The following is a 12,959-nucleotide window of genomic DNA, read 5'->3' as shown; positions in this document are numbered from 1 at the left end:
TAGTGAAGCTGATGCAGGGTGAAATCCCTTGGGTATGAGAAGTCTCTAAAGTATTGAACTCTCCGGAAGGTAAAGAGAGTAGAAGGTAGAAACAGCTGCTTTGTGATTTAACTGTGATGATGAATTGAAAGAACTGCTTCTGTTTGGAACTGAACTACTGTTTATTGTGCACTGGATAAAGAGCCCAGACTGGAGCTGACTGTGAGCCTGTATTGAATCCTGATATTTGCTGATAGCCTACAGCTTAAAGGAGACTATTTGCCACACACTTTCAGGTGGCTTATATGTGCTTAAGATGGAAGGTGAATGCTGCTGTTGGAACTGTGTATCAGGTCTAGAAACCTGCATGGAATAGTCCCAAGATTGAAGTTGCTGGTGGACATTTATTTCTTGACTGTACTGGGAGCCCATGGCTGGAGGAGATTGCTCTATCCTTGGCTGCACTTAGAGGTACCTGGTTACAATATATATTATTGCAGATTGTGAGCTAATATCATTAGCACGCAGCAACTGAATAGAGTTAATGTGCTAGCAGCTCCTGTCTTAACTCTGTGTTATCTAGTTGGCTCATACTAATAATAACGCACTAATTGGATAACACAAGTATTCCCACTATCCATGCAAGATCTTCCCCCCCTTCTAAAAAATATTTAAAAAAATAAATAATGTGCTGGCTAGAGCATGCAGACAGGCAAAATACACAAAATGCTTTAACGTGTTTCTGCGGTAGCCTTGTTTGCATATGCTAACCATGTAAGGGGCAGGAGAGAACTTTCAAGCACCCAGGATGTATAGCCTTGAATTCTCCGAGGACAAGCAGGCTGCTTGTTCTCACTGATGGGTGACGTCCACGGCAGCCCCTCCAATCGGAAACTTCACTAGCAAAGTCCTTTGCTAGCCCTCGCGCGCCCGCGCGCACCGCGCATGCGCGGCCGTCTTCCCGCCCGAAACCGGCTCGAGCCGGCCAGTCTTCTTTTGTCCGCACTCGGTACGGTCGTGTTTTCGCCGTGTCGAGCCCCGGAAAGTCGACCTCGCGCGTCCAATTTATTTTGAGCGTGTTTTTTTCCTTCGGGAAAGTTTTCTCTTAGTCGGGAAGTGCTCCGGAAACCCCCTGCCGGGTTTCGTGTAAATCCTCCCCGTACTTCCAGCTTTTTGCCCCGGTAAGTTTTCTTTCGTCGTCGGGGTAGGCCTCTTTTTGGCCTCGGTCGAGATTTTTCTCCCTCTAAATTTTGGTGCTTCAAATTTCGCCATTTCGGCTTTTGATTTCGCCGGCGTGATTTTTCCGCCCATGACATCGAAGCCTTCCAGCGGCTTCAAGAAGTGCACCCAGTGCGCCCGGGTTATCTCGCTCACTGATCGACACTCGTCGTGTCTTCAGTGTCTGGGGGCCGAGCACCGCCCTCAGAACTGCAGTCTGTGTTCCCTGCTTCAAAGGCGGACTCAGGTAGCGAGACTAGCCCAGTGGAACGTGTTGTTCTCGGGCTCTTCGTCGGCATCGGCACCGGGATCTTCGAGTGCATCGACGTCGTCAGCGTCCAGACCATCTTCCTCGGCCGCCCCTGCATCGAGTGCATCGAGGCATCGGGCCTCTGCATCGGCGCCGAGACATCGGATAGCTGCATCGACGTCGGTGGTACCAGGACCTCGTCTGCTGATGTCGTCGGACGGTGGTGCATCGGGTGGAGTGCAGGTGAGGGCTGTCCATTCCCCTGCTGGTGGCGGTGAGCCCTCGGGTGGGTCTCCGCCTACCCTGAGGGCTCCTGCGGTACAGCCCCCCCGAGATCGACCTTCTTCAGTCTCGGCCCCGAGGAAGCGACGGATGGATTCGACGTCCTCCTCGTCGGTGCCGGGGAGCTCCGGTGACATGCTTCGGAAGAAATCGAAGAAGCATCGACACCGGTCTCCTCCCCGTGTCGGCACCGAGAGCTCTGGGTCGCCGAGGGATTCGGCACCCAGCAGGCATCGGCACCGAGAGGACCGCTCACCCTCTGTTCAAGAGGTGTCGATGCGCTCCGCTCTGGACAGCCCGGAACAGCCTCCACGCCCGGAACAGATACTGACGTCGACGCCTGCATCGACCTCTCAGCCTTTCTCTGCAGCCACTCTAAACGAGAGCCTCCGGGCCGTTCTCCCAGAGATTCTGGGAGAGCTGTTGCGCCCTACCCCTCCGGTACCGGCGGTGCTTGCGCCTCCGGTACCGTCGAGCGTGGCGCCGGCTGGCCCATCGCCCAGGTTGAGGTCCCCGACGTCGGTACCGCGTGCGGTGCCGACCGCGGCCACCTCCCAGGAAGGCTCCCCGACCACGTCGGCGGAGGGAGCTTCGCCGATGCGGGCAAGGGAGTCTACCTCTCGACGCCCCCATCGTGGACGGGGTTCCACGGAGTCGAGCAGGGCGAGGTTGCAGACACAGGTCCGGGAACTCGTGTCTGACACCGAGGGTGAGGCCTCGTGGGAGGAAGAGGAAGATCCCAGATATTTCTCTGACGAGGAGTCTGAGGGTCTTCCGTCTGATCCCACTCCCTCTCCTGAGAGACAGCTTTCTCCTCCCGAGAGTCTGTCTTTCGCTTCCTTTGTCCGGAGATGTCTACGGCCATCCCCTTCCCGGTGGTTGTGGAGGACGAGCCCAGGGCTGAAATGTTTGAGCTCCTGGACTATCCTTCTCCACCTAAGGAAGCGTCCACTGTTCCCTTGCACCATGTCCTGAAGAAGACATTGCTTGCGAACTGGACCAAGCCATTAACTAATCCCCACATTCCCAAGAAGATCGAGTCCCAGTACCGGATCCATGGGGACCCAGAGCTGATGCGCACTCAGTTGCCTCATGACTCTGGAGTTGTGGATTTGGCCCTAAAGAAGGCTAAGAGTTCTAGGGAACATGCTTCGGCGCCCCCGGGCAAGGACGCTAGAACCTTAGACTCCTTTGGGAGGAAGGCCTACCATTCCTCTATGCTCGTGTCCAAGATCCAGTCCTACCAGCTCTACACGAGCATACACATGCGGAACAATGTGCGGCAGTTGGCGGGCTTGGTTGATGCTCTTCCCCCTGAGCAAGCCAAGCCTTTTCAGGAGGTGGTCAGGCAGCTGAAGGCGTGCAGAAAATTCCTGGCCAGAGGAGTTTATGACACTTTTGATGTTGCGTCCAGGGCCGCTGCTCAAGGTGTGGTGATGCGCAGGCTCTCATGGCTGCGTGCCGCCGACCTGGAGAATAGAATCCAGCAGCGGATTGCGGACTCGCCTTGCCGTGCGGATAACATTTTTGGCGAAAAAGTCGAACAGGTGGTAGAGTCTCTCCACCAGCGGGACACCGCATTCGACAAGTTCGCCCGCGGGCAGCCTTCAGCTTCTACCTCTACAGGTAGACGATTTTTCGGGGGAAGGAAGACTGTTCCCTATACTTCTGGCAAGCGTAGGTACAATCCTCCTTCCCGACAGCCTGCGGCCCAGGCTAAGCCCCAGCGCGCTCGCTCTCGTCAGCAGCGTGCGACTCAGCAAGGCCCCGCGGCTCCCCAGCAAAAGCAAGGGGCGAGCTTTTGACTGGCTCCAGCAGAGCATAGCCGACATCCAAGTGTCAGTGCCGGGCGACCTGCCTGTCGGAGGGAGGTTGAAAGCTTTTCACCAAAGGTGGCCTCTCATAACCTCCGACCAGTGGGTTCTCCAAATAGTCCGGCAAGGATACACCCTCAATTTGGCCTCAAAACCTCCAAATTGTCCTCCGGGAGCTCAGTCCTACAGCTTCCAGTACAAGCAGGTACTTGCAGAGGAACTCTCCGCCCTTCTCAGCGCCAATGCGGTCGAGCCCGTGCCATCCGGGCAAGAAGGGCTGGGATTCTATTCCAGGTACTTCCTTGTGGAAAAGAAAACAGGGGGGATGCGTCCCATCCTAGACCTAAGGGCCCTGAACAAATATCTCGTAAAAGAAAAGTTCAGGATGCTTTCCCTGGGCACCCTTCTCCCCATGATTCAGCAAAACGATTGGCTATGCTCTCTGGACTTGAAGGATGCCTACACACACATCCCGATACTGCCAGCTCACAGACAGTATCTGCGATTTCAGCTGGGCACACGCCACTTCCAGTACTGTGTGCTACCCTTTGGGCTCGCCTCCGCGCCCAGGGTGTTCACAAAGTGCCTAGCTGTGGTAGCAGCGGCGCTTCGCAGGCTGGGGGTGCACGTGTTCCCATATCTCGACGATTGGCTGGTGAAGAACACGTCCGAGGCAGGAGCCCTGCAGTCCATGCAGATGACTATTCGCCTCCTGGAGCTACTGGGGTTTGTGATAAATTACCCAAAGTCCCATCTTCTCCCAGTGCAGAAACTCGAATTCATCGGAGCCCTGCTGGATTCTCGGACGGCTCGCGCCTATCTCCCAGAGACGAGAGCCAACAACTTGTTGTCCCTCGTCTCGCGGGTGCGAGCGTCCCAGCAGATCACAGCTCGGCAGATGTTGAGATTGCTGGGCCACATGGCCTCCACAGTTCATGTGACTCCCATGGCCCGCCTTCACATGAGATCTGCTCAGTGGACCCTAGCCTCCCAGTGGTATCAGGCCGCTGGGGGTCTAGAGGACGTGATCCACCTGTCCACGAGTTTTCTCGAATCCCTGTTTTGGTGGACGATTTGCTCCAATTTGACTCTGGGACGTCCCTTCCAAATTCCTCAGCCACAAAAAGTGCTGACCACGGATGCGTCTCTCCTGGGATGGGGAGCTCATGTCGATGGGCTTCACACCCAAGGAAGTTGGTCCCTCCAAGAACGCGATCTACAGATCAATCTTCTGGAGTTGCGAGCGATCTGGAACGCTCTGAAGGCTTTCAGAGATCGGCTGTCCCACCAAATTATCCAAATTCAGACAGACAATCAGGTTGCCATGTACTATGTCAACAAGCAGGGGGGCACCGGATCTCGCCCCCTGTGTCAGGAAGCCGTCAGCATGTGGCTCTGGGCTCGCCGTCAGGGCATGGTGCTCCAAGCCACATATCTGGCAGGCGTAAACAACAGTCTGGCCGACAGGTTGAGCAGGATTATGCAACCTCACGAGTGGTCGCTCAATTCCCGTGTGGTGCGACAGATCTTCCAGGCGTGGGGCACCCCCCTGGTGGATCTCTTCGCATCTCAAGTGAACCACAAGGTCCCTCAGTTCTGTTCCAGGCTTCAGGCCCACGGCAGACTGGCGTCGGATGCCTTCCTCCTGGATTGGGGGGAAGGTCTGCTGTATGCTTATCCTCCCATACCTCTGGTGGGGAAGACTTTGTTGAAACTCAAGCAAGACCGAGGCACCATGATTCTGATTGCTCCCTTTTGGCCGCGTCAGATCTGGTTCCCTCTTCTTCTGGAGTTATCCTCCGAAGAACCGTGGAGATTGGAGTGTTTTCCGACCCTCATCACGCAGGACGACGGGGCTCTTCTGCATCCCAACCTCCGGTCCCTGGCTCTCACGGCCTGGATGTTGAGGGCGTAGACTTTGCCTCTTTGGGTCTGCCAGAGGGTGTCTCCCGCATCTTGCTTGCTTCCAGGAAAGACTCCACTAAGAGAAGTTACTTCTTTCATTGGAGGAGGTTTGCCGTCTGGTGTGACAGCAAGGCCCTAGATCCTCGCTCTTGTCCTACACAGACCCTGCTTGAATACCTTCTGCACTTGTCTGAGTCTGGTCTCAAGACCAACTCCGTAAGGGTTCACCTTAGTGCAATCAGTGCATACCATTACCAAGTGGAAGGTAAGCCGATCTCAGGACAGCCTTTAGTTGTTCGCTTCATGAGAGGTTTGCTTTTGTCAAAGCCCCCTGTCAAGCCTCCTACAGTGTCATGGGATCTCAATGTCGTTCTCACCCAGCTGATGAAACCTCCTTTTGAGCCACTGAATTCCTGCCATCCGAAGTACTTGACCTGGAAGGTCATTTTCTTGGTGGCAGTTACTTCGGCTCGTAGAGTCAGCGAGCTTCAGGCCCTGGTAGCCCAGGCCCCTTACACCAAATTTCATCACAACAGAGTAGTCCTCCGCACTCACCCTAAGTTTCTGCCAAAGGTCGTGTCGGAGTTCCATCTGAACCAGTCAATTGTCTTGCCAACATTCTTTCCCCGTCCTCATTCCTGCCCTGCTGAACGTCAGCTGCACACATTGGACTGCAAGAGAGCATTGGCCTTCTACCTGGAGCGGACACAGCCCACCAGACAGTCCGCCCAATTGTTTGTTTCTTTTGACCCCAATAGGAGGGGAGTGGCTGTAGGGAAACGCACCATATCCAATTGGCTAGCAGATTGCATTTCCTTCACTTACGCCCAGGCGGGGCTGGCTCTTGAGGGTCATGTCACGGCTCATAATGTCAGAGCCATGGCTGCGTCGGTAGCCCACTTGAAGTCAGCCTCCATTGAAGAAATTTGCAAAGCTGCGACGTGGTCATCTGTCCACACATTCACATCTCATTAGTGCCTGCAGCAGGATACCCGACGCGACAGTCGGTTCGGGCAGTCAGTTCTTCAGAACCTGTTTGGGCTTTAGGATCCAACTCCACCCCCCGAGGGCCCTGTTTGTTCTGTTCCAGGCTACACTCTCAGTTAGCTGGTAAATTTTTTAGGTCAATCTCAGTTATGTCCTCGCCGTTGCGAGGCCCAATTGACCATGGTTGTTGTTTTGAGTGAGCCTGGGGGCTAGGGATACCCCATCAGTGAGAACAAGCAGCCTGCTTGTCCTCGGAGAAAGCGAATGCTACATACCTGTAGAAGGTATTCTCCGAGGACAGCAGGCTGATTGTTCTCACAAACCCGCCCGCCTCCCCTTTGGAGTTGTGTCTTCCCTTGAAGTGTATTGTCTTGCTACATACTGGACTGGCCGGCTCGAGCCGGTTTCGGGCGGGAAGATGGCCGCGCATGCGCGCGAGGGCTAGCAAAGGACTTTGCTAGTGAAGTTTCCGATTGGAGGGGCTGCCGTGGACATCACCCATCAGTGAGAACAATCAGCCTGCTGTCCTCGGAGAATACCTTCTACAGGTATGTAGCATTCGCTATATAAAATGTTTACCCCTATAATAGTTTTAATAAATACATTAAAAAAAATAATTCAGTATAATGATGGGAGGTGGGGTTGGTGGGAGGCTGAAGAAGTTATGCAAACATGAACTTGTGTATCATACTTTGTATTTTATCATGTTAACTACAGTGGTGGTTTATCAAGTTTTAATTAGTAAATGTTTGACAGTACAGTGCAAATTAATCCATATGGGCAACAAGAATGATATATTCCAAAAGGCTACTAAACTTTTTGAGCAGTAGCAGCTTAATGACTTGCCCTTGGTTACAAAAGGTCACATCATTTCATAATGCTGCTATCACTAACCTCCATTTATTTTGAAATAGATGTGCTGCATCTGGAGATCTGTATGGAATTAGAATCTGAGGACTATTTTGAGATGACATTGAGTAGGCTTGTGAAGTATCTTACTACCAGTCAACCTAATCACATCTACTATAATAAAACTCACCCTCAACGTTCTGAGGACACTGACGTCAGTGAAGCCAAGCCCTGACTTCCTTCAAAAAGGTTCGAAGGTTCGTGGTGGTGAAGCCACCAAAAACACTCTGGGCCCCACCCTCAAGGGCGGAGCAATGGTAGAACAACAAAGGGGTTGGCAGGGAGGGAGGCGGGGGGGGGGGGGGAAATTGCTCCGGGCCCCGCCCTTGCGTCAAATGTCATGATGTTGGGGGCGGAGCTATGGCAGAACAACAAAGGGGATGGCCAGGGAGGGAGGGAGGGGGTATTGGTGACGAAAACCTTGCTAGCGCCCGTTTCATTTGCTCAGAAACGGGCCTCTTTTACTAGTTTTTTATAAAAAGCAACATAAAAAATGGATACGGGTGATAAGGGCACAGTCTTGCTTGGCTGTGTTCAGTAATGTGAGTGCTACCAAAATGACGCATTAAATAACAGCACTACATCTTCAAATATTATGGAAAATAAAAATTGTGAGCGGGAACAAAATGTTTCTTTCTGGTACATCTATAGTGGGTGAAGATTCTTAAAGCAATCAGTGATGACCACCTTATAGCAACAGTAATCAGATGCAACACAGGGTTCATAATTTCAAAAACGCGACACCCTAATTTTATAAGTAAGAAGATCACTGGTTGAAGTCTTTGAAAATGCTGGTCTAGTGAGCTCTTAATGAATTGGAATTTAGGTTTTGGATTTGATGTTCAAGGTGCTTTACAGTTCAAATGCAGAAAGTATAAGTCCTTTTACTAAGAGAAATCTTAAAATCTAAATTAGTATCTAATAAAATGGAGGATGAATTGACTTGCCTGAAGTAATGGAAGAAGCATGATTTGGTTCTTAAGTCATTGCTCTAAGAATTAGTCCTCTCCTCTATTCCAGGCTGTTTTAATAGCTCCAGTTTGAAAACAAAAAATATAATTATTTCACTTTACACTTGTTAATGCACTACAAACAAATGGCTGGTTGGTGCAAGTTTCTATGAATTGTTCCTTCCAGGTCTGGCCATTGATGCTGCTGGCTCTGTAGTATCCTTTAGTGTTTAGCATGGGGTCCTCAGAATGTTCAGAGTTTGGCTGTCGACTTTGGTCTCCCGATTGTCTTCTGTGTTGGTAGTTAAGTCATTCCTACAGTAGAAAAGTTTGTGTTATAATGTGTTTGCCCATGGAATATCAGTAATTAGCATATCATATGTTGCTAAGATTTCTTCCTTGGTTTTCATTGAACTAATTAGGAGATCTGATGCCTAAAACATTTTTTGTTTTGTGTTTAAAAAGTACTCAAAAGTCCCAATATACCTTTGTGGGGTGTCACTGGCCAGTAGACTATCATCATACATCTTCTCTGGTTGCTCATCCTTCAAATCTTTGGGTTTTTTGAACCTAGAGGGAAAAATAGAAGGGCACTTCCTAATCCAGGATTACTACTTATCCCGTTATGCAGAATGTCAGTGTTTAGAGTTGTATAATTACGTGACTTATTCACCCCCCCCATATTCTTCATGTGGAGTTAATATGTTAATATTTCCCTCTTGGAAATGCAGTGATAAGAATGAGACTGATATGATGTCTTTGCGATATACTCTTTTTTTTTTTTTTTTTTTTTTGGAGGTTTCAGTACCTGGGCTCCAGGCGCTCCTTGACCTTGGCGATAGAGTGAATGTAAGGCACAATCTGCTTTGTGATAGTCGTCAAATAGCTGTTCTCCTGCTTGAGCTGCTGTAAGTCATGTAGCTGAGCTGTATGGAAATCCAACAAGCTTTAGTCATGAAGGTGAGCTGCTAAACATTAGCACTGGCATAAGGGCAATTCAATTTTAAAACATAAAAACAAGTCATGTCTGATAGTTCACAGATTTTATCTCTCTTGCTTTCCTCCCTGGCAGATGACTTCTCTTCCTTTTATATGTGGTTTTTCACCTGGTGTGCTAATCCTATCTTCTCCCCAGCTTCCCTAAGTCACTGAAGGGGCCTTTTACAAAGGTGCGCGCACTAATGATTAGCATGTGCTAAATGCTAGAGATACCCATAGAAATATATAAAACTAGTAACGAAAGCCCGTTTCAAATCACAATGAAACGGGCACTAGCAAGGCTCCCCTCCATCCCTTCGTGTCTCCGTGTGTCCCTCCGTAGTACCTTCTGAGTTCCAGACCCCTCCGTCGCAATAGTACGCCCCCTTCACGGCCCTCCCACCGAGTTTTAGACTCCCCGCTCTGTCGGATTAGAACCCCCTCCCTTGGAATTACTGCTGCGGCCTCTCCCCCGTGGCGCGACCCTGTGGAGACCACCTTTACCTGCGGAAAACCTGGCCCGAAGCCTCTGCGTACGTGTACTGACGGAGGTGAAGTTATTTTCAGGGCTGCGGGGCGTTCGTTGAAGGAGCATCTGTTGATGTGTCTGTGCGTGCGTCTGATGTCAGACGCACGCACAGAGACGTCGGATACTCCATCAAGGCACGCCCCGCAGCTCTGAAAAGAACTTTGCCGTCAGCACGGGGACGCAGAGGCTTCGGGCCAGGTTTTCCGCAGGTAAAGGTGGTCGAGGGGGGAGCAGGCAGTAACGTGAAGGGAGGGGGGAGTGTGTAAGTGCTTGTTAGGGGTGTGACAGGCTTGAAGTGGGAGGGATGGAGGGAGTGACGGGTGTGAGTGGGGGCTGGCGTGTTGATGGCAGTCTGTGTTGTGCCCTCGACGTCATGACGTTTGACGCGAGGGCGGGGAACACAGAGATGGTGAGTTTCATGGCTTCACCACCATGAACTAACAAACCCTTGAGGGAGTGTGCAGATGGCTTGAGCAGGTTTTGTCTTCAGAACGTTGAGGTAGCATTTTATGTACAGATGGGGCATGGCTGAGGGCAGGTCATAGGCGTAGACTGGGGGGGGCGAGGGGGGGCAGTGCCCCCCCAAACGACGCGAGGCGCTGCCGCGCCATTAGTTAAAAAAAAAAAAAAAAACACATGCAGGCACGCGCTCCTCTCCGTCCGATTGGCTTCCCTGCCCTCTCTATCTGCGTCCCGCCTTCCTCTGACGTCATTTCCTTTCGGGCGGGACGCAGACAGAGAGGGCAGGGAAGCCAAGCGGACGGAGAGGAGCGTCTCCGTCTACTCCTCTCCCTCTTCCTCCCTCCCTCCGGCGCAGGCAGCAGTCTTTTCCAGCGTTCCTGGCAGCGGTAGCGTTGTACACGCTGCCTTTGGCTCTGCCCCGAAGCCTTCTCTTCAAGTTCCTGTTCCCGCATAGGTGGGAACAGGAACTTGAAGAGAAGGCTTCCGGGGCAGACCGAAGGCAGCGTGTATATCGCTACAGCTGCCAGGAACGCTGGAAAAGACTGCTGCCTGCGCCGGAGGGAGGGAGGGAGGAAGAGAGGGGGTAAACGGAGTCACCATCTTGGACCTCGCGCGGGGGGGAGGGGTGGGGAGCAGAGGGAAGATGGATAGTACTGGGAGGGGTGGGGAGCAGAGGGAAGGAGCAGGAGATGGATGGGACTGGGAGGGTGGGAAGCAGTGGGAAGGAGCAGGAGATGGATGGGACTGGGAGGGTGGGAAGGAGCAGGAGATGGATGGGACTGGGAGGGTGGGAAGCAGTGGGAAGGAGCAGGAGATGGATGGGACTGGGAGGGGTGGGAAGGAGCAAGAGATGGATGGGACTGGGAGGGGTGGGTGGGGAGCAGAGGGAAGGACCAGGAATTGGATTGGACTGGGAAAGGAGGTGAGCAGAGGGAAGGAGCAGGAGATGGATGGGACTGGGAGGGGTGGGGAGCAGCGGGAAGGAGCAAGAGATGGTTGGGACTGGGAGGGGTGGGGAGCAGAGGGAAGGAGCAAGAGATGGATGGGACTGGGAGGGGTGGGGAGCAGAGGGATGGACCAGGAGATGGATGGGATTTGGAGAGGTCAGGCACAGCAGAGGGAAGGAGCAAGAGATGGATGGGACGGAGGGGATGGTGAGCAGAGGGAAGGAACAGAAGATGGATGGGACTGGGAGGGGTGGGGAGCAGAGGGAAGGAGCAAGAAATGGATGGGACTGGGAGGGTGGGGAGCAGAGGGAAGCCTACTGGAAAGAAGACACTGCATAAAACAGAAGACACTGGGATCAAAGCGAATAGAAAAACTACATGATCAGACAACAAAGGTAAATAAAAGTTTATTTTATTCATAATTTATTAATTGAAATGTGTCAGCTTTTTGAAATGTGCATCTGTGATATTTTGCCTGTAAATTTCATTTCCTTCCTCCATATTAGCATATTCATTTGCATATGTATATATGCAAATGATATGCTAATATGCTCCGCCCATTTTTTTGCCCCCCCAAATGAAACAGTCAAACTACGCCTATGGGGCAGGTCTATGAGTGAGGGTGACTGGTCCTCCTGATAGCCTAGCCTACGAAGACTACAGGAGTTCAGTGCTTCAGTGCCTTGGAGTGAGTTTCAGAACGTTCGAGGTGGGATTTATTTATATAGAAGATATGTAGAGTGTCCCAAACATTAATATTACTGCAGGAGAATCAACTACAAAATCTGCAACAATAATGAATGGGTTTTTTTTTTTTTGGGGGGGGGGGGGGGGGGGGGATCATCAGATCTTAATGCAACTCACACCATTAGAAAATTTTGTCCTTTCTTCATATTTAGCAAAATAGTTGCAGTGCAAATCATCATTAGATCACCCTGATTTTTTTTTTAATTATAGCATATATTTTATGCAGTGTTTCATAATTATTCACAAAAAGTGTAATATAACACAGCACTTATCTTAATAGGCTAGCGACAGTGTTTAATACTAGCCTATTAAGATAAGTGCTGTGTTATATTACACTTTTTGTGAATAATTATGAAACACTGCATAAAATATATGCTATAATTAAAAAAAAAATCAGGGTGATCTAATGATGATTTGCACTGCAACTATTTTGCTAAATATGAAGAAAGGACAAAATTTTCTAATGGTGTGAGTTGCATTAAGATCTGATGATCCCCCCCCCCCCCCCCAAAAAAAAAAAAACCCCATTCATTATTGTTGCAGATTTTGTAGTTGATTCTCCTGCAGTAATATTAATGTTTGGGACACTCTACATATTTTAGTTAAGTCCCCACATTCATTATCTTTTGGTCTATTAATTGGATTTTTCCTAGAAATATATAGGCATCTCTAACGTTTAGCGTGTGCTTATTTTTAGCACATACTAAAAAACGCTAGCGTGCCTTTGTAAAAGGACCCCTGAGTTGCATTACAAATTTTCTTCCTCTACTGGGGTTGATTGCTGGCTACCACCCCTGCCAGTCGGTATATGCAAAGGCATTTCATCCTTCCTTGCATTTTTCACAAATTATTGCAGACCTTTTGGTGTCATCTTGATTTTTTGTTTATTTAAAGCAGAATAACCTAAGGGTTCTCTAAGTCTAGAAGAGCTTCTATTTTTAATTAATGTATGTTTTTAATCCTGTAGTTCTCTCCTGCTATTTCTTCCTTTCTAATGCAATT

General features: G+C 50.5%; 1 protein-coding gene across 4 annotated transcripts in view; it reads right to left on the bottom strand.

The window, feature by feature from the left end:
• Positions 1-7,790: 7,790 nt before the first annotated feature.
• The window catches only part of RNF207 (ring finger protein 207), a 99,928-nt gene continuing 94,759 nt past the window's right edge, over positions 7,791-12,959 (bottom strand). For 3 of the 4 annotated variants that reach the window (XM_030222624.1, XM_030222625.1, XM_030222626.1), the window contains 3 exons: positions 9,103-9,220; positions 8,781-8,864; positions 7,791-8,609 (listed from right to left, as the gene is read on the bottom strand). In XM_030222624.1, the coding sequence (XP_030078484.1) occupies positions 8,525-8,609; positions 8,781-8,864; positions 9,103-9,220 (287 nt within the window). In that variant the 3' untranslated portion in view covers positions 7,791-8,524. Of the gene's footprint in view, positions 8,610-8,780; positions 8,865-9,102; positions 9,221-12,959 lie in introns of those variants that run through there. The other variant, XR_003944117.1, reaches the window with a different exon arrangement.

The sequence above is a fragment of the Microcaecilia unicolor genome, chromosome 13 (genome assembly GCF_901765095.1).
Source record: "Microcaecilia unicolor chromosome 13, aMicUni1.1, whole genome shotgun sequence".
NCBI classification, from domain to species: Eukaryota; Metazoa; Chordata; class Amphibia; order Gymnophiona; family Siphonopidae; genus Microcaecilia; species Microcaecilia unicolor.
Note: the sequence above shows the minus strand (reverse complement) of the source record. Positions and strands in the feature narration are given on the sequence as shown.